The sequence below is a fragment of the Cyanistes caeruleus genome, chromosome 4 (assembly GCF_971803275.1).
Source record: "Cyanistes caeruleus chromosome 4, bCyaCae1.hap1.1, whole genome shotgun sequence".
In the NCBI taxonomy this organism is placed as follows: Eukaryota; Metazoa; Chordata; class Aves; order Passeriformes; family Paridae; genus Cyanistes; species Cyanistes caeruleus.
Window position 1 is genome coordinate 58,692,073 of NC_141704.1, and position 20,849 is coordinate 58,712,921.

At 42.8% G+C, this 20,849-nt stretch overlaps 2 protein-coding genes across 2 annotated transcripts; one reads left to right on the forward strand and one right to left on the reverse strand.

Moving 5' to 3' along the window:
• The first annotated feature begins 26 nt into the window (after nucleotides 1-26).
• On the forward strand, nucleotides 27-9,575 carry TIGAR (TP53 induced glycolysis regulatory phosphatase). The gene is given in 7 exon segments (XM_023927726.2): nucleotides 27-200; nucleotides 1,587-1,624; nucleotides 3,460-3,581; nucleotides 6,190-6,267; nucleotides 7,573-7,683; nucleotides 8,116-8,544; nucleotides 8,547-9,575. Coding segments are annotated over 7 exon segments (840 nt in total). The 5' UTR covers nucleotides 27-168; the 3' UTR covers nucleotides 8,577-9,575.
• A 3,530-nt stretch (nucleotides 9,576-13,105) lies between these two features.
• Nucleotides 13,106-19,473, reverse strand: FGF23 (fibroblast growth factor 23). The gene is made up of 3 exons (XM_023927919.2): nucleotides 19,168-19,473; nucleotides 16,866-16,969; nucleotides 13,106-16,348 (listed from the first exon to the last, which is right to left on the reverse strand). The coding sequence occupies exons 1-3, from the start codon at nucleotides 19,394-19,396 to the stop codon at nucleotides 15,911-15,913; spliced, it is 771 nt and encodes a 256-aa protein (XP_023783687.1). The 5' UTR covers nucleotides 19,397-19,473; the 3' UTR covers nucleotides 13,106-15,910.
• Nucleotides 19,474-20,849: the final 1,376 nt, after the last annotated feature.

Here is a 20,849-nt window from a genome sequence, read left to right on the forward strand (position 1 = left end):
GCGGGACGCGGGGCGGGGCCATGACGTCACGGCGGGGCGCGCGGCGCCGCAGTGCGGGCTGTGGGACCGGCGCTCACCTGCGCGCAGCTTTGGGCACATCTGCGCTCACCTGCGCGCACATCTGGCCATACCTGCGCACATCTGCGCTCACCTGAGCTGCCGTGCGCCATGGTTCGGGTCGGGCTGACCGTCGTGCGGCAGTGAGTACCGCCCGCGCATCCCCGGCGGTGGCGGCGTCCCGGGGGCCGCGTCCCCTCCTCGGTCACGGGCGGCGGGAGGGGGAAGCTGAGCAAAAGCTCTCAGGAGGGGCAAGGGTAGGAGTGGTGGTGTGAACATTTTTCCCTTGAAACGTTAAAAAATTGGTGGTTGTGACTTGGGTGGAATTCCAAAGGAGACTTTTTCTCCCACTCTATTAACAGAGGTTTATAGCTGACTGAATCAAGTAGCTTCAGCTTCCTGCAACTGTCAGGAGAAAACTCCTTAATTTGAAGGAAAGCTGAGCTTTTTTTCTCCTTTACTATGAACCCCGTGGGCAGCAGGGAAGGGAGATTCTGCCCCTCTGCCCGGCTCTGCTGAGCCCCCCCTGCAGGGCTGCATCCAGCCCTGGGCCCAGCACAGGAAGGACAGGGAGCTGCTGCAGCCAGGCCACAGCAGGGACACCAAGGGCATCAGAGGGATGGAGCAGCTCTGCTGGGAGGAAAGGCTGAGGGAACAATTGGGATTGTTCAGCCTGGGGAAGAGAAGGCTTTGGGGTGACCTCACTGTGTCCTTGCAGTGCCTGAAGGGAACCCACAGGAAAGATGGAGAGAGACTCTTGACAAGGGCCTGGAGTGACAGGACAAGAGGGAATAGCCTCACACTGACAGAGAGCAGGTTTAGATTGGATATGAGGAAGAAATTGTTCCCTTGAGGGTGGTGAGGCCCTGGCACAGGTTTTCCAGAGAAGCTGTGGCTGCACCACCCCTGCAAGTGTCCAAGGCTGGGTTGGATGGGCTCTGAGCAACCTAGGGATAGTAGAAGGTGTCCCTGCCCATGCCAGGGGGTTGGCACTGGATGATGTTTAAGGTCTTTTCCAACTCAGATCATTCCATGAGTCTATGATTTCTTCTGCTCTGACTTCCTAGGCTCTGTTTCTTCCAGGTGTGCAGCTCTGCTGCTACCCTTGATAGTCTCTGGAATTGGTTCCCTATAAAGTTCAGAGAACCAGTTGCCAACACATGCTTGTCAAAAGAGGGCTCCAGAGTCTTCCGGCAGCTTTGTCCTCTCCAGCACAGAGGTGTAGTTGTTACAGATAAATTGTGCTGTATTTATGATAAATTTAAGAAATCACTTCTCTTACTTTTATTCCAAATAGCTTTGTCTCATTAAAAACTGGCAGCATGATTGGAATTGTTTTGAAAATGATTTTTTATTGTTATAAAATCTTTGTGTGCATTGTTTTGAAAAGAGTTTGTTGCACTGTGTCTCATTTTTTTTACGTTCAGGTGCTGCTGTCTCTTGTTGGTATTTAATGCAACAACGTTTTTAAAATACACTAAAATGATGAGAAGTTAATTTTTTTTGTTGTTGTTTACAATCTCTTTCAGTGGAGAAACAAGATACAACAAAGACAAGATACTGCAAGGTTAGTAAGAGTTATTCTGTTGCTGGTTAGAGATGGAAAATCATGGTGAAATCCTGTCACCAACTGCTCAGGTGTTATTAAGCAGTAATACTGTAAACCTTTAGAGGCTTTATGTGTAAGCCAGGACATGGCTTTCATAATGTTACAGAAGATTTTAAGTCATCCTCCGTAGAATATCAACAGATGCTGATGTATTTTGTGTTTTAACAGGAGTATTAGAAAAGTTCCTTTTTCTACGCAGGGAAAAAATAGGTTGCATGTTATCAAGTGAAATGGTAGCAGCACCTTTACAAAGTACTCCATAGCACTGTGTTAAATCCCAGTAATGTGAAGTTTGGGAAAAGGAGCTGCAGAAGGATGGATAAAGATCCAGATAAAGTGATGTGAAGGAGGCTGTTGCCTCAAGAAGGGAATCTGTTACTTGCAGTAAAAATCTGCAGTAGGGCAAGGGAGAATGTAAAGTAAAGGTTGTTTAAATGCTTGAAATGTTCAATTCCAGCTCTTCTTAGGAAGGCAGTCTTGATTAGACACGTTTAAAACTAGACTTCGTCTTAGTGGCTGCTGGCTTGTACACCCAGAACTGAACACACTGAACTGCCTGGATGTGTGCTGTAGGAAAATCAAGGCTGGGGTTGTACTCTGAATAAATGAACTTCCTACAATACTTCATGTTGTGAAGGAGAATTGTGCTAACCCTAGTAGAATTGTTTAACCCTAGTTTCTTCCCTCTGTGATACTGCCATTTCCGGTTCCTGCAACATGGATTTGTGCTCATAATAAGATGCGTAAAGAATATTCTCCTGTGTTACTTAGTTAAAAATATTGATGATGTCTTTTGAATTCCTAGCACCTTGGGTCAAATGACATGTAGTGGGTTCCTCTCCAGTGTAGAGACAGCATAGCTTCTGGTTTTGGGCAAGCATTTTATGTTTAGAGAGGTGTAAGGCCTTTACCAGCACACTGGAGTCAGACATCTCACGTGTCTGAATTACAGATGAGGTGCTCCGAACTTGGACTTCTGGTGTCCTGTCTTTTGCTGTTGGATTGTGTGTTTTCTGGGTGAAAATAGTTTATTTTCTTTGTTCTGAATCTGATGTGAATTTCATCCTCTCTGCTCTGGCTTCCTGCAAAACTAGAATGGGTAAAAGGTGTGGATGTAGCAATCTGTTACATATTTGTCCCTCTCCCACAGTTCTGGGTTCTTCTGCAGACTCTGAGCTGTGGCAGGAGCACACCTGTTCAACTTACGTTGGATGTCCAAAGCTGCTTCTTTCAACACTGTCTTAGAGCTCTGAGACCAGTTATTCTCACAGACTTTCTGGCTGGAAACAATTTCTGGGAGGTTTGCTGCTTTCCAGCTAGGTTTGCTCCAGTTTGCATGAGCATTAGTGCCAGAGTGTGAGGTGGAGAGGAAGAGATTGGAACAGATTGTGTTTGCATCTCATTCTCTCAGTGGTATTGTCCTCTTTCTTACTTATATTTAACAAATCTGTTTATAAAGTTTCAGCTGTGAGATGCCTCTTGCAGGAATCTGACCGGTGACCTCTGTTAAATGTAGGTCTCTGTTTTATGTTTAAATTTGTCAAAGGTATAGATTAATGTAATTATCATTGATAGTGATCCTTTTGTCTTCCTAGATTTTACTCTTTTTTATCATTAAGTTAGCATGACTGAGTTTAGGGAAGACCAGAAGAGCAGTGACTTTTCCTAATGCTTGGCTTTATTAAAAGAGAAAGATTTTCTTATGACTGGGCAGTTTCTTTATTGCTGACATGCCGCTGGTCAGCTGGTCTAAAATTTGCATATCTTTATCTTGTGGGGTTTTTATTTTGTAGGTCAAGGAGTGGATGAGCCACTCTCTGCAACTGGTTTCAGGCAAGCAGATGCTGCTGGTTTATTTCTCAGTAATGTGAAGTTTACCCATGTCTTTTCAAGTGACCTCCTTCGAGCAAAGCAGGTAAGTGCTTCTTGAGGCAACAACTGGCTTCTGAATCTGGCATTTATTTGCTGTTGGTGATGCGAAAATAATGCAGTGACAGAGCCAAAAGGTGCCCCTGGATCCCTGGAAGTGTCCAAGGCCAGGTTGGATGGGGCTGTGAGCAGCCTGGGATAGGAGAAGGTGTTCCTGTCTGTGGCAGGGGGTTAGAACTGGATGATCTCTAAGGTCCCTTCCAACCCGTACCAGTCCATGATTCCATGATTTGCCATTATTTTATATTGGCATTGTTCTTGCTGAAGGAGTAATGGGGGCTTTGAGGTGTCACAGACAGAAGTGAGTTTTTCTCTGAAAAAGCAAACCATATTGGCTGTGACATTGTGCTATCCCAGGTACTGTGGCTGTGTGCTGTGTTCTTCTGAGGTATGCAGACCAGTGCAGGCAAGGTCAAGTTTTGCTGTGAAATCAGTACAAGGATCATTAAATGTACAGAGATGTTGGATTTTGTGAGGCATGTCACACCTCTTGCCTTAATGCAGTAAATATGGAATATAAATTAAATAAAGAGGAAAAAATACATGTGACCTTGTGTGTAGGATTACAAAATACTCAAAATTAGGGAACCAAACTTTTAAAGCTTGAGATCAGCTGTTTTAGGAAGGTTATGTCTCCTGTGGCAGCCCTATCTTTAATTGTCTCTTCTGTTACTGATTCTGTGTTTTCAAGAGACATGTAGGGGGTTGAAACTCCTAAGCCATTCTTGTTTGCTTGCTTTTTTGCTGTGTTGTCCTGCAGAAAGTCTACGAAACTGCTGTAAACCAGATCAACCAAATGTAGTATAAATCTCCTTTTATTTCCTTGTAACATACATCATCAACCAACATTGCTCATCGATTTTGCAGCACAATTCCAGAAGCTGCTGTAGCAGCACAGCTTAAGCAGAAAACAAAAGAGACAAGGAGGGAAGAGTGCAATAGTTGGATATTTTAAAAATGCAGAGTAGCTGCCTGACATGACAGTCACTTCTTTTACGTGTGTGAATGGCAGTGATGATATTTTAAAACATTAAGAGTGCTTTCTAACTTTCATAAAACTGTCAGTGCTGCATGCCTCCCTTATGGGAATTGGTTTGGGATTTGTTTTCTTATATTAGAGACAGCCTTTTCCATGAGAAGCACTTTCAGAATTTCACTTTCCTAATGTGAAGGACCTGAATTTTTCCTTTACATACAGGAAATGTGTTTTGCCATTTGTTTGACAAGCTGTCCAGATGTTGGGAAAGCTTTCCCAAAGATGTGTAAAGCTGAAGTTTCTATGTGGTCGGAACTCGCTTTCTTGGCAGCTGCAGTTCTGTGAAGAGCCTGTTACTACACTGTCGCTTCACAGCTCAAGTATGGGAGGAATGTACAAGTTCTGTTGCAAAAGAGGAAATTCCTGCATATAATCATACAAATAACTGTGTTGTGCATATACACAAGGAACTGTATTCAACCCTATCTTTATGTCTGCGTTACTCTTTGACAGAAGCTTAAATTTCCAAGACTAAATTTGTCCTAAGCATTATGTTAAATGTGCCAGTAGTACAAGGCTGCTTACTTGTGCCAGAATCCAAGGAGCATTTTCAAAATGAGTTCTTTAAATGTCAGATTGATTGGGTGTGGATGTTTGAATGGCCCAAACTGTCTGTGAAGCCAGTGCAGCCTTCACACTTGGGTGCCTGTAAGAACCAGCAGCAGGTCAGCCATTCTCTGGTTCCCAAGAAGGACAAGGAGCTACCAGAGAGGACCCAGTGGAGGCCAGAGAGATAATGAGGGGTCTGGAGCATCTCTCTTATGAGGAGAGACTGAGGGAGCTGGGTCTGGTTAGTCTGGAGAGGACTGAAAGGGGATCTTATTAATGCAAATAAAATCTCCAAGGGGTGTCAGAGGATGGTGCCAGGCTCTTTCCAGTGGTGCCCAGTGACAGGATGAGGAGAAATGGACACAAACCAAAACACAAAAAGTTCCACTTCAGCAAGAGGAAGAATTTCTGCATATTGAGGGTGGCAGAGCCCTGGAACAGCTGCGTGGGGAGGGCCTGGAGTCTTCCTCTCTGGAGACATTCCAAACCCACCTGGACAAGCTCCTGTGTCACCTGCTCCAGGTGAACCTGCCTGGGCAAGGTGATCTCCAGAGGTCCCTTCCAGCCCTAAGGATTGGCTGTGGCAGCCAGACAGGTGTCAGATGTTTTTTCAGTTGGATTAACTGAGCAGTTTCAGGGGACACAACTGTGAGTCTGGCCCATGTGCTACATGTAAACAATGTGTGGACATGATTGCTCTGTTTTCTACTCAAGAGAAGATGTGACTCTTATCGCAGTAAACTCTGCTGCCCACCTCTCATGGGTACTATGTCTTCAGCTGTTCTGGACTTTGAATTGGAAAGGAACTGCCAGAAGATTGCATCTTTTCTATTTTTATGGCCTGGCCTGGGCCATCTATCCAATTCTGCCAGACTGGTAGCTGAAAAACTTTGTATTTTGTTGGTTTGGGTTGTCAGATGCTGCTGATGGGATTCACCTTGGCTGTGATGGTGTAAGGAGGTGTGTCTATGTTCTGTCCAGATGATGTGACTGTATGTTCATTTTTTAGACTGCTGCTGCCATTCTAGGGAAAAACAGGTTTTGCAAAGATTTGGAAATCAAGTACGATGCAAGACTGCGAGAGAGAGTAAGTGCCAAAAGAATTCGTTATCAAATATTGAACAATTTTAAAATGGAACTTCCTGCTGATGGGTATCTTGCCTCATTAAATGGTAGATTTAGCAGTGGAGACCACTATTTGATGTGTTTTTAATCACTGGATACTATTCACATCAGAGACAATGATGTGATGTTTGCAGAATGGTGAAGCAGAGCCAAAATTAAGTGATGAACTTTGTAGCTATCATGCCTTAATGATTTAAATAAAGTAAGATACAGTGTTTACGGAGCAGCATGTGATTGTAGCATTTCCTGTTTGAATCTTTTTTCTTTCAGAAATTCCAGTTCTTCCCTTGAAATCAGCAAGGCCTTATTTACTTTTAATTGCATGGTTTTGTTTCCTTTTTTTTAATGTCTTTTTCAAAAATTCTGAATTGAACCCATCCTCTGTTGTGAAGACTTCACAGGTCTTTAGAGAAAAGACTGGCTTCTTACATGTGAAAAATAATTTCCTGTAGCCTCCTGCAAGTAAAAAGAAAATGGAGTTTATCCTCAAGTGAAGGGCTATGTACAAAAGCACTTGCACTGTGACCTCTGTCACAAAGATACTTGAATTTTGTATGCTGGGGATGACTTTCAGAGGAAGAAAAAAGTCTCCATGCAAAGATTAGGATGAGGGTCATGTTTTGAATGTCTGTGCTTTAAATGAGATGCTGCTCTTAGTTTGTTTTATCCTTCCTTCCTGCCTTCCTTCCTTCCTTCCTTCCTTCCTTCCTTCCTTCCTTCCTTCCTTCCTTCCTTCCTTCCTTCCTTCCTTCCTTCCTTCCTTCCTGCCTTCCTTCCTTCCTGCCTTCCTTCCTTCCTGCCTTCCTGCCTTCCTGCCTTCCTGCCTTCCTGCCTTCCTGCCTTCCTGCCTTCCTGCCTTCCTGCCTTCCTGCCTTCCTGCCTTCCTGCCTTCCTGCCTTCCTTCCTGCCTGCCTGCCTGCCTGCCTGCCTGCCTTCCTTCCTTCCTTCCTTCCTTCCTTCCTTCCTTCCTTCCTTCCTTCCTTCCTTCCTTCCTGCCTGCCTTCCTTCCTGCCTTCCTTCCTGCCTTCCCGCCTGCCTGCCTGCCTGCCTTCTGTCATCTACCTACCTACCTACCTATATATCTATATATATGCAGTTTAAAAGCATGTGTATAAAGACATTTCCTTGCCCAAAACTGGGATAAAATGTAAAAGATAGCTAAGCCTTGAGAATCCAGGAAGGCAAAGCTGTGAAGAGCTGTTTGCAGCCTCTGGAAGGGGCACAGGAGACCTGACACATCCTGCCAAACCCCCTTTTTCCCTTACAGAAATACGGAGTTGCAGAAGGAAGGCCTTTGGCTGACCTCAAGGCTATGGCAAAGGATGCTGGAGAGCAATGTCCTTCATTCACACCTCCTGGAGGAGAAACACTGGATGAAGTATGGTATTTATTTATTTATTTATTTAGGCCCTGCTTTCTAGGGTTTTTTATCAGTGCAGTTGCAGCTATTGAGAGCTTCCCACTGAGAGCTCAGCCCAACTAGAGATATTCTGTAAGCTAAAAAATGCTGCTTGGTCTCATAACAGTGGCTGCCAAGTGGGGAATCTCTTTATAACTAAAATATTAGTTTTGAGACTGACTCCTCATGAAGCTCTGCCTCACGGGAGGATGATAGCAATTGCTCTCTGGAGGGCAGGGGTGTTTGAACAGCAGTCAGTAACTTACATTGGCTTCTGAGTCTTGTCTGTGGGAAACCTTTGTCTTTTAATTGAAGTAGTTACGTGTCAGATTTCTGAAAGGCCAAATCTGTGCTTGCTTCACAACAAACTCTTCGTTCTTCACAAGGTTCCCTTTCGGCCTTTCCCTGCAGGTGAGAGAGCGTGCGAGGGATTTTTTTGAGTTCCTGTGCCAGCTGGCTGTTGAGTTGGAGCAGAAGGAGCACAGCAAGCCTGATGCACCAGGCAGGAGCTCAGGAACATCTGGAGAACAGTTTGTTTTCCCTTGGACAAACGACTGCTGTGAGGCAGAGCCGAGCTCTGAGGGCAGTGGATCTTCCATGGTATTAGATGCCAATATTTTGGTGGTGAGTCATGGAGCCTACATGAGGAACTGGATTGGCTATTTTGTTTCAGATCTCAACTGTACCTTACCAGCAAATTTAACGAAGTCCCAGCTGTCTTCTGTCAGTCCAAATACTGGAATCAGTCATTTCATTATAAAACTTGAAAATGGGAATTTGTTAAAACCCAAAATCACATGTGTCTGTCTTAACCAAGACTCTCACTTAGTGGATGTGGGAACTGTGAATGTGTAGCTTCAAAAGTGTTTTAAGAGTCTCTGTGGGGGGGAAAGTGGGATTAGTTCACAATTTTGCTAAGCTTGGGAAAAGTATCTGTAATAATTACTGGGATTGGAATTGCTGGCCCTAAACTGCAAACAGGGAGACATGCAACTGCTTGCCATCTTAAAACCACAATTTGCATGGTCCTAGTGCCCAGTATAAGTTGGCAGTTGCAAAATAAAACATTCTCTGTTCTCAGAAACATAATACTTGCAGTCACTTGCATATCTGCTCCTACAGCACATATTTCAAACAACTCCTTTGCATTACTCCATAATCGTTTTGGTTACCTCCAAGTGAAGGAGTTGGGGAGGGGAGAGGAGTGGTACCTCAAAGCTGAGCTATACTGTATTCATGTTTTATTACAAAAAATTATATTGTAATATGAAACATAACATGTTGTCTTAAAATAAATTTTTGAATGCAATAGTAGAACCTAGGAAGGAGCATTGCCCAGTGGGAAAGGTTTGGTGCAGAGCCAGGGGGTGTGACTCTGACACTGAATATCTGTGAGCCTCTGGACAAGACTCCTTTCTGTTTGTAAAGTGGGAATGATGATAAACCTACCTCGCCAGGAGTAATTCCTAAGAAATTGTTCAGGTTGTTGAGATCTCTGTTGAAGAGCACTGTACACAAACACAGAGTATTTATTTTTAACTGTGAGCAGGATGAGGAACCTCGTGTGCACGTAGTAATGGTCTCTTTTGTGGAGGAGGAACTTTCTCTCTGGGGTGAGTTGTACCTGACTGGAATCCTTCTGTCAGCTGTGGTCATGCACTTGATTCTATTTTTGCCTAGAATGAGGCAAGTTTGATTGTTTGGTGATTGTTGGTGTTAATACTGCATTCTTTCCCCACTGGGGTGTTTGTGGTGTTACAGTGTAAGCTTATCTGGTTTATGTTATTTATAAGATTCACATATTTTTTCTTCGTTCGCATATTTTAAGCCTGTTTAAAAAAAAATAAAAAATTAAAGGCTCCTGAATAGAACTCCCATTTCATCTGTATTTCTTTTGAGGTAAAAATCTTCCTTAGTATTGACCTGTGAAGCTTTGCTCAGATCACATAACTTCCTTTCTTTCCTTCCTGACCTTTTACTGTGAAAAAGACTCTTAGGGCTGATGTTGTTTAAAAGTGTCCATAGCTCTTTTTCAGTAATAAAATAATTCCTTCTCAATATACTGAAGCAAATAAGTCTTCACAGGAAGTTAAAATGGGAATACAACTTTTGCACAGACTCCTCAAGCTCTTTGTGAAATGCATCTTCCTAGAACACTCCCCAATACTCAGGTGATGGTCACAGCCAATGAAGATAGAAAATATTTCATTATGATTTCTAACAGGGTTAATAGTAGGAGCGTGGGGCAGGAGTTCATTCTGAATTTGCCTGTCCCTGGCAGTGCCAGTTTATTTCAGGCAGGTCACTTACATAGCAGGGAATTTTCCTGACAGTGCTTTGAACCACTGGAACTGCCATGTCCTGAATTTTGTCAGTCATTCCATCTATTCTTGGAGCCAGACTAACGGAGTTGAAAATGCAAGAGGATGAGTGGAGATGTGACATGTTTTTCTCCCTAAGTCTGTCATTTCATCAAATATTTCAAAACACACTAGTGGCTAGGTGCTTCTCACTTTAGAAGGTTTCTTTTTCTTTCTTGCCTGCTCCCAAGCAGGTAATTCATGTTTTGTTCTTGTTGATGATGCCATAACTTAGGAGAACGTGTGCTTCTTTATTAAGTTCTTTGACACTGCTTGGGTCACACTATTCCCAGAGGGATTTTTGACTCTTCCTCTATAATATGCTTTACCTTCTTTTTTGTATTTATAGGTTGTTAAAATTTAAATCCAGTCTAAGAAACCTGTCTCTGTGATTGTTTTCTTTAACTTACTGTTACCAAATACCTCTTGTAACTCTCACACAGGGCAGGTAGATGGTACCATGGTGCCTAACAAGAAAAATACCAAAGGATGAAACCACTCAGATTTTCTAAACAGCTCCTATCCTAATGAAGTCACATTTTTCAGTGAAAATGCATCAGAATCTCCCAGTTCAGACTTTGTAAAATACGCAAAAATGCTGCAAACACATCTGCCAGTGGCCAAGGGAGTACAAGCAGTCAAGAGTGTCCTGCAGTTGTCCAGGTATGCTTTTTCCCTCAGTATCTGCTCTTGACATTGCTGGAGACAGGGCACCAGCCTAGGTGGGGTATAGCCTGCCACAAAATAGTTGTACTTGTTACATCTCCTTTGTTATGTCAGGTTCCCTCTGCATTAAAAAGTCACTAATTTTGGAAGCTTCTGAAGCTAATTCTAAAAGCTGTTTTATTTAGGTCTGTGAATAGTACTCCTCTTTTTAAGTTTTTATATTGACACTGAGACTAAAGGTTTTTTCTGGTCAGGTGACTCTTGTGCACGTGTGCAGTAAATCTGTGCAGTTTATTGGGATCATGGGAAAGAAGAGCTGCAGCAATAGAAGGGTCTGTTAGGAATAGTAACAGAACATAAATATTTGAGGGATTACTCAGTAGTGCCAATGGATACTGGCTCCATCTCACAGGTCTGCCTCTCCTCAAGCAGCCAGTGGGCAGAGAGCTCTGCTAGTACAACAGTTTCCTTCCTCTAAAGCAAAGATATTTTCTCTACTCCTACAGATCTTTTTTTTCCAGATATAGCTCTGCCTTGCAATAGGAGGAGGGTTTTCCCCCTTTTTTTTTCATTTAGAACAGAATTTAAATCAGATGCAGTATCTATCCAAGCTTTTGGCTGCCTCAGATCCACAGGCCACATGCCTGGACTTAAAAATGTCAGATTTCCCCCAGATGTGTCCTGCTTTTGAGGGCTGTGAGTCTGAGGTTTTTGGATCTTTGTAATCCCAGGCAAATGGCAGCTGCATGGGCACAAATTAACTGCACAGTGATTTGTGAGCTGCTTCTCTTGTATCTATGGATATGGCAGAGCCACTGGAATGGGAAAACCCAGGAATCTTAAGCAGGCTGTTAGTGGTCACCAGAGGAAAGCACCTGAGGGCCAGGCAAGACTCCATTGAGTGTAATGTTCTTTCCTTCTGATGCCCAGCTGTGTCATCCAGCTGAATGGGAGCAGGGTGGTGCACCAGACTTGAATGTAGTAAGTCCTGAATCTATTTTGGAAGAGCTGGCCATTGAAAAGTGAATTTACTGAATTTAAAAGCTGAGGTGAAAAAAGGGGGTTTGGTTTCAGAAGGGCAGGAATCATAAAATTAGTTTCAGAATCGTGGAATATCCTGAGTTGGAAGGGACCAACAAGAATCATTGAGTCCATCTCCTGGTGCTGCATGGGACAGTCCCAAGAATCACACAACTTCATTCTACTTCTCCAGAGAAATTTAAATAATGGTTAATGCAACAAATTCTGAAGGAGAGAATAATTATAGACAAGAGAGGTAAATGAAACCTGGAATCTAATTAAATGAGTTTTTACCATAAGTAGTTCACTAGACTAAATGGGTAGTTCTTTGATGAAGTTAACTAATGTATAGGCAAGGGAAAAATGAAATATTATCTAGGTGAATCTTAATTGAATACTTAATGCCAGAATGGAAACCATCAGCTCAGCTGGAAAACAAATGTTGCTTAGGAGAAAAAACATGGTGAAGAAGGTATGCAAGGAATTAGTGGGCATAGAATTGGTAATGTCCAAGGTCAAGTACTGAGCTGGAGTAAAGTTGCTATTTAAGTTCCTTAGGGGGAATTTTTTTGGTAATGACTTCAAATAAAAATACATGAATGTGGAAATATTAGTGGGAAGGCATCATCAATAACTATGTGGGGCAGAATGGCATGCAGAGGAGGACATGATGAACCTCCAGTCTTACAACTGCTTGAGTCTTCAGAGAATGGCTGGACCCTGACAGTGGCTCATGTGGTGCCACCTCCCTGCTCCAGCAGGGCCATCCCAAAGCACAGGGCACAGGATTGTGTCCAGACTGGAATATTCCCAATGAGGAGACTCCACACCCTCTCTGGACAATCTGTTCAGGGCTCAGTCACTGCTCAGCACTGAAGTTCTGCCTCATGTTCAGGTGGAACTTCCTGGGATCAGTCCCTGCCTGTTCCTCTGGTGCCATTGCTGGGCCCCCCAGAGCAGAGCCTGGGCCCTGCTCTGAGCCCTCCCTGCAGAGGCTTTTAATTTACCGAGTATCTTTTATCCCAAGATCTTTGAGGCAGGATCACAAATAATTCCCAGCAGAACTGAACTGACAGACCTGGTGTTTCCCACTGCTTGTAAAAGACATTTCCCAATAGAGGTTAAAATCCCTTCATGGTCAGTCTAGACCTACAAAGACACTCATTCTCTCATCATCTTTTGCAGAACTTTTATATTTGGGGTGCATGAAACACCTAGGAAGCTGCAACCTGTGAGGCTGGAATTTACAGGGGACAGTAGCACACAAACATTTTCAGACACTGCTGCTACCATTTATGTGTTCACTCAAGTACTTCTGGAAGGGGAAGCTTGAACAGATAATGCAGAATCCACCATTTGGAGAGAATGGAAAGTTTATTGGTACTTTTATAAAAGGAAATTGGAGAGAATGGAAAAGTTTATTGATACTTTTATAAAAGGAATTATAGTCTCTATAACACATTATTATAAATACATATAAATATTCTGTGGGATTTAAGACCCACTCAAATAAATAAATAAATACTGTGACATAAATAAGTAATGCTTTCTTGCTAGCTGGTGATTTCCAGCATCTCCATTGAAGAATAAATTCTTTTAAGTTTTGATACGGTTGCCTATAGTTGAAATTACTCATTTTGATGGAAAATCCACCATCTATTCAGTCTTAGCTTACTTATCCCCTGGCTACTGATAGAGTGATCAACCCTTCTTACTCTGTTCTAGTGCAGGAATATAGAGATGGTCTATAGATTTAACCCCACCAATATTTAATGTGGACAGAGCTTTTAGTGGTTCCAGTTGTGGGTCAGTTGCCTCAGAGTCCTAGAGAAGAGCTCTGTGGAGCTTCCAACAATTAATGCAAAATGCAAACTTTGCTGGTGTACTTGAAATCCAGAGCTCACAGGGAGCAAAAGCCAAGAATAACAGTATAGGAATCAAGTAAAGATATCAAACTAGAACATAAATAAAATCACACCTCTCCACTGTATAGTCAGCAAGTTAAAAAGTCTTGCTGTATTTTGAATAAGCAAGAAAAAGCACAACTGCATGACTGTCTGCCTGCCTGCAATTCCCTTTATTTCTTTGAATCACTCTTTTTGTTCAGAAATTAATCAAAAACCACAATAACTTTAGAAAAACAAATTCCAAGAGATGGAACTCTTGGACTAATCCTTATCATTTGGCTTGTCCTGTGTTCCTAAGTAATTATACTAATTAGGAATCTCTCCATCTAGGGAAACCATTCTAAGAGCAGAATCAGGACCTATGACTTTTCCAACATAATGAGTTGGATGTGGTAGATAAAGAGATATTGTGTATATATACTAATATAGGGGGGATGGAAATAGATTGTTTTAAAAGCTGTCAGCAGTCCTGCTGTTGTGCTAATTCAGAAAAAATTAAATGAAAGCAAGAAGCCCAGGGGGTTCTTATTTTGATTTTGTTGCACTGATGTAACTCCAGTGGCTTCAGTGAACTACTTCATAAGAAAGAAAAAAAGAACAGCATCCAATTTAGTGTTCTTTCTTTGCTGCCATGAGCACTCTGAGGAGCAGTGTACCACTTCAAATTGTTGTCAAGCTGATAAATACTCAAAATAAGCAGAACAGAAGAATCTGTGTTTCAGCATGAGAAAAAAACCCCACAAAATAAAAACCTCAAATCTCTGCCGCACTGGATTTTGTGCTGCTCATTAGTGCCTTGCACCTGATTTCTGAAGAGTTCAAGAATAGCTTTTTCAAAGTGAACTTACTCAAAGCATAAAACAATCTAGGGAAAAGGTTTTGTCACCATTAGAGATCTCCTAATAAATACTAATTTCACTCCTACAAGTATAAAGCATCTGATATCTGCTCAGAACTGAATACAAACATGGATGCTAATTGAACATTCCTTTTCTAAAACCTAATTTACACTCATTAGATGAGAGTCTTCATTATAGTCTAAATATTAATCCTTTGATCCTTATAAAACATTTTTTTTTTCCCCTGTAGAGTTCAGTATTATGCAAAACAAAACATCCTGTTTAACACACAATTGATTATTGTTAATCCTAGTACTTCTCTCTGTGTTGGAAATATACAAAACTAATGATCTTTATTCCCATATTGGGATGTTAGAATTTAGTATATGTAGAACTGTGATCGAGAGCCACTTGAGAGAGAGTGAGACTCTCCTCTTTTTTTCAAAACCTCAGCTTGGGTTCAGTGTCAGAAATTGCTCTTTTTCCCTTTAATCCTGTCCTGTTGTCCTGTCAGTTCCTCCAGTACTCCATGTCTACTGCTCCTATGACAGCAGAGTGACCTTTTTTTAACTCATATGGGTGAGGAGAGAACTCTCCTCACATATATCTTTTAAGCTCTAACTTAAAAGCTAAAAACAAAAAATCACAGAATGGGTTCGAAGGGACCTTAAGGCTCATCCACTCCAACCCCCTGCCATGGGCAGGGACACCTTCCACTATCCCAAGTTGCTCAGAGCCCCATCCAGCCTGGCCTTGGACACTTCCAGGGTTGGGGCAGCCACAGCTTCTCCGGGCAACCTGTGCCAGGGCCTCAGCACCCTCACAGGGAACAATTTTTTCCTCATATACAATCTAAACCTGCTCTCTGTCAGTGTGAAGCCATTTCCCCTTGTCCTGTCTCTGCAATTTCTGATAAAGAGCCCCTCTCCAGCTTCCTTGTAGCCCCTTCAGATGTTTGATATATGACATGGTAATTTTGATATAATGATATAACACACCACCTGGCAGTTTGTCTGCTGTGCTTAGACAGGATGTTGCTAGTTAAGAGGATTCCCTGTCTCTGCTGGAATAACAGATGCTCCAGGTCTCTACATCAGTAACATAACATCAGTTTCCCATTTCATACAAGGGATTTCTTTTTTTGTTTTCCTCATTGAAGCAAATGTAAGGTGATTCAGAACCCCAAAAGGTTTGATTTGTGTTACTCTTTTTAAAAATGGATCTTCTTTCCAGTAGAGCCCATGCTGGAAAAATCCGACTTGTACTTACAGATGGCAGTTTACTGACAAAACAAGATTTGAAGCTAAGGAACTTCTCCCAACGTCTCCCAGGTTTCTAAGAGCCACTTTGGCATTCAGGCTGTGACAGACAGTTCCTTTTGCCTGTCTTCACCTGGTGAGCACGGGGGCCGCAGTTATCTTGTGATGTAGAAGCGGGGGCTGGGGTACCTCCTGGCCTCCATCATAGCATGGGGATCATCGGGGTTCACCACATCGTTCTGGTTGATCCTCATGGGCTCCCTGGGCATGTGGGGAAAGTCTGCTGGCTGCTGCTGCAAGGAGCCAAACACCGGGGCCTTCCTCTGCGGAACCAGGATCTGGTGAGGATCTACCGGATCAACATCTGCACTCCTGGTGTGTCTGTGGGGCTCGGGGGTGTTGAATCGGAAGAGAGGGATCTCATTCCTCCTGGACAAAAACTGGGAGTATGGTGGTAGATTCATACCGGGGGAGAAGGCTTGTTTAACTCTGCCTAAGCTCACCAAGAAGTGGTGTTTGGGGGATTGGTACACATCGTACCCGTTTTCCAGCGTCCTGTGGGTGAACACACAATCTTCTTGGCTGAAGTAATGCTGAGGGGAAAAAATATGACACCTGTGAGCAGAGGAGTCTGGTGAATTACAGACACTGGTTAGAGAGGGATGAGATTGTGCAGCAGGTGTTTTTCTAATCTCTCAGGTCTGTGTCTGACCCAAATGTAGGTCAGAGTTGCAAGTCCATGCTTTCAGCAAAAGAATTTTAATGATAAACCCCGTTTTCTCCCAGAGGGTCCCCACCCATGGCTCTATGCTACAGATTGGTCCCTCACTGGATCTCATTTCATCCTCACCCACCCAGGCAGGACCTCAGATGATTTTTGTCAGCTCTACAACTTAATACAATCAAAGGAGAGAGCAAAGTTTGACCTAAGTGTCAGATCTTCCCTACCACTTCCCCCCACACCTGCAGCTAACCAGGCTTGCCCTGGCTGGGGAAGTGGGCCAGTGAAAAGTCCCCTTTTCAACTGACTTTTGCATGCCTATGTTCTGTGTACCACAGCAGCAGAATGCACTGTCCATTCAGCCTCAAGGCTTAGGATAGGTCACTCACCGAGCCAAATATGTTTCCTTTCATGTCCATACACAGGTAGCGTCCACTCTTCACACCTGTGATTATTACTGAGCCAGCACCCTCAGACTTGATCATTAAGGCACCTGTTCAGAACAACAAAACATTAAATCCAAGATCCATTTCAACACTGCATTTACAGATCCATGGATGCTCTGGCTGGACGTGACCTCTGGGAGTCCAAACCAACCTCCCACACGACCTGGAACTGTTGCCCACTCTAAATCCACCCTAAATCAGGTTTCCTGTGGCTTTGGAAAACTCCAAGGATGGAGGGCACCTCTCTGGGTGCCGTGTTCCAATGTGGCAGTAACTTCCCAAAGACAACTTTTTTTCCCTCTGAAGTCCCAAATTGCCCTCAGTTCTGCCATTGCTCACATCCAAGGGGAGTTTGTCCCCCTCACCTTTGTGACTGCTCTGTGGTATTTTTCAGTGGTGCCCAGCAGTGGCACCAGAGGAACAGGCAGGGACTGATCCCAGGAAGTTCCACCTGGACAGGAGACAGAAATTCTGTCCTGGGCAGTGACTGAGCCCTGAACAGATTGTTCAGAGAGAGTGTGGAGTCTCCTCAGTGGGGATATTCCAGAACTATCTGGACACAGTCCTGTGCTCTGGGATGGCCTTGCTGGAGCAGGGAGGTGGGACCAGGTGACCCCCTGTGGTGCCTTCCAACCTCAGCCAGACTGTGATTCTGTGATTACATTGCCCTTAACATCCTTTTTGCTGACTAAAACCACAACAAATCATGATCAAGGCCCCTTGAAAACCCTGTGCCAGACCAGCTCCACCTTCAATTCATCCAACTTGAATTTGAGTTGCTGTAGTGCTCCAAGAGTGATGTCACAGGTGCCAGGTAAAGCGGGAATAACAACTTTCCTTTACCTGCTCCTTGCATTTGACTCTGCCTGTTGCATTGTCCCACCCATGAGATCTGTGCACACCCAGGTCATGCCACCCTGGTGCAGAACTTGGTACTTCCCATTGTCTGGTGGCTCAGTGGCAGAAAATCAGTCACCCTCCCTTTCAATATCCCTTTTGTTGTCTGATTCCATCTTTTCTGCTCCACCATTCCAAATCCTGCTATGCTTGTTTCATGGCAGATATGGAAAAATGTGGTATTTTGCTGTTTGTTGTTCTATAAAACCCCACACTGGTTCTTGGCCAACATATCTAAAATTAATTTTATAAAATCTTTAAATATGTAGGAAAAATAGCAAGACAGTGCCAGCATTTCTGTGAGTGTTTCATTATCAATTCCTTAAAAAAATTGTAGAATGTGATCCTTTTTCCTCATTAATTAAATTATAACTTTAGAAAACATCTTTATTTACTTATGTAAGAGCTTCATTATCTAGGCTTAGATTTTTAATTGCATGTATAAAATAGATCATCTACTACTACTACTACTACTAATAATAATAACAATAACCTGATTTTATGATACAAAGCTACTTGTGATTTGAATGCTGCTAAGAGAGTATTTTTGAAATGCTATAAAAAACCCTAAGTCTTAACACACCCCCCCTCCCCTCCGCCAAATTTGTCTTGTAACTAAAGAGTTTGGACCAAGCAAAGGAAGAATAAATTATTCTCTATTAAAAAGGAAGGAATAGTGAAATATATAATAAAATAAACCGTGAAGACGCAGTTTGAGAACCTTTTAGTGATACTAGGGCATAGTTTCTTCTTGTGAGCCCCAAAGGCTCAACATTTCTTTTATGCCAGTCTGGTCTTTCATAGATTTCCCCTTTCCAACTGACCTTTGCATGCCTATGTTCTGTGCACACTGAAACTTAAGTTTTAGTAGTTTTCAGCCCTCCACCCCAAAATATAGATTTTATAGATGTCATCAGTTTTCCAGCACTGCTCTGGTGAGTTCCCTCAGTGCAGTTTACCTTTGGTAGCACCATCAGTGGGAAGTAGTTATTTGGGGCATATCATTAGAAGATCAAAACTTCTAATAGGAACTTCCACTACAAACTGGGGGCAAAATCATCAAGTGAAGGATAATTCAGGTGGTTTTTCCTTTCAGGGCATTACAGGAACCATAGGACTTTAGTTGTCCTAGGCAAGGAATGAAATTCCCTATCCATTAGATTTCTTTGGACCAATTTTATTTGTTAAGCGAAAGGAGAATTATAATGATGTGTATTTTCCATCCCATGACTGTACTCCTCTGCCTGCCTGCCTAATGAGAAGAGGGGATTTTCTATAGGTGGTGAGGAAATAAAAAATGTCATTGTCCCTCCCCTGCTCCCATGGAGGTCTGTAGGAAGCCACTTACTGTAGATGGTTTGGTGAGGAGCACCATCAATGTAGCCATCAGCGTTGATTTGGAGATGGAAGCTGCTCCTCTCTGTGTCGGTGTAGAGGTGCATCAGGTGGTCTCCATTGCCCCAGCTGGAACTCAGCAGTGGAGAGGAGTTGGGAAAGGCGAGGGAAGCTTTCAGGCCGCAGAGCAGCAGGAGCAGGGAGCTGCAGGGAATGCCCTGGGGAATGGTTCGCCGCTCCATGGTGGGTCAGTGTCTGCTCCTCGCCTCCCCTTGTGCCTGGAGTGTGAATCCTCAGGATCCCTTCTTCTCTGCAGAGGCTTATAAAGGGCAGCAACATGACATCACACAGGAAAACCTTCTCCACATCCTTGATTTTTGGCAAAGCAACATTTTAAGTGTCCCAAAACCTCAAGGGAAGGATCTCTGGCTAAGGTGTGTGGGGGAAAAATGTAAGGTTTCTAAAGACAGCTCACGAAAGCTAATCATATGTTCAAATGTTATCTACTACCCTATGACATCTGAAAGCTTCCCACGCCCCTACTGTTGGATCCAGAAAGGGCAATCCACTGCACTTGAACTGAAGGGAATGACCCTTCGGACCTGAATTATCTTTCTTTTTTGCCAGATGTGTTTATTCAGACTCCTACCTCCCCTCACCGTTTCCAAGCTGCATTCTGATTTAGTAGAAACATCACATACAGCTAAAATTTTGTTGCAAATGTACCAAAAGTTAATATTAAGTTTTCCTGAGCCTTATTCCCCCTTCATTATGGTCTAAGTTCCACACCAAGCCTGTTGGGCTGATATTTGTGTCACTAAAGTGAAGGGAACTTGATATGGGCAGAACCTGCTTCAAATAAACTGTCCCTTTGATTTCTCCTGTTTCCTTCTGAGCCACATAAATAATACAAAGTTGGCCAAAAGCAGCTGAAAATAATGTGTAAAACACTTAAAAGCTGGATGTTTTGTTCCTGCCTTGCACATCTGGCTGGGAGTTTGTAAAATATGTTCCAAGATATAAGACCTGCTTCTCAGGTGTTCTGCCAGTGTTGTGGGTCTTTATGGACAAATTTTCTGATTTAAAATAAAGATGGTTCCATTTATTACATGAAAATGCTGTACTGATGGGACACTGTATATGGGTGAATCAATGACAGGAGCGACAGGTTCCAAAACTAGTCTTTGCTAAGGTTTCTCTCAAAATTTAATATAAACTTGACAAAAGTACCAAGCAATAAATGAATATTTCTTTAATGGCACCTGAGGATTTTAACTGTAGCAGTGTTAGCTTCAGTTTCAGTCTCTAGCTGAACACAGCATGAAAAATTCTTAGTTTCATTAACAAGTTGTGGAGCTATACCATCAGCATATAATGGATTGATAACATTAATAGATTGATACAGCTGTAACCCACTGCAAAAGTGGATCTGATTTTGGTTTTTTTATTGTTTAAAATTAGTAAAACCCTGCCAAATTCTACTGCCACACCTGTGTAAATCCAGAGACTTGCGTCAGAGTATATTCACCTGTGTAAATGATAGAACTTTTTAGCCAAAGTGTATAAGCGTCAGATCTTAAACTAAGCAGGCTAACAAAGCTGGCTGCACTGAAAGATGATCCAGGCCTCAGATGTTTTACTGGTTATAACATCTGAAATGCTTTAAATTAAATTAGAAGGAAAGGAGAGTTAATT

Excerpts from the sequence above, each read along its gene's own strand:
- FGF23 (XM_023927919.2), bottom strand. The coding sequence starts at position 19,396 with ATGGAGCGGCGAACCATTCCCCAGGGCATTCCCTGCAGCTCCCTGCTC. Across the intron at positions 16,970-19,167 it reads TCCTCACCAAACCATCTACA|GTGCCTTAATGATCAAGTCT; the intron begins GTAAGTGGCTTC and ends TGTTCTGAACAG. Across the intron at positions 16,349-16,865 it reads AAGGAAACATATTTGGCTCG|CATTACTTCAGCCAAGAAGA; the intron begins GTGAGTGACCTA and ends TTTTCCCCTCAG.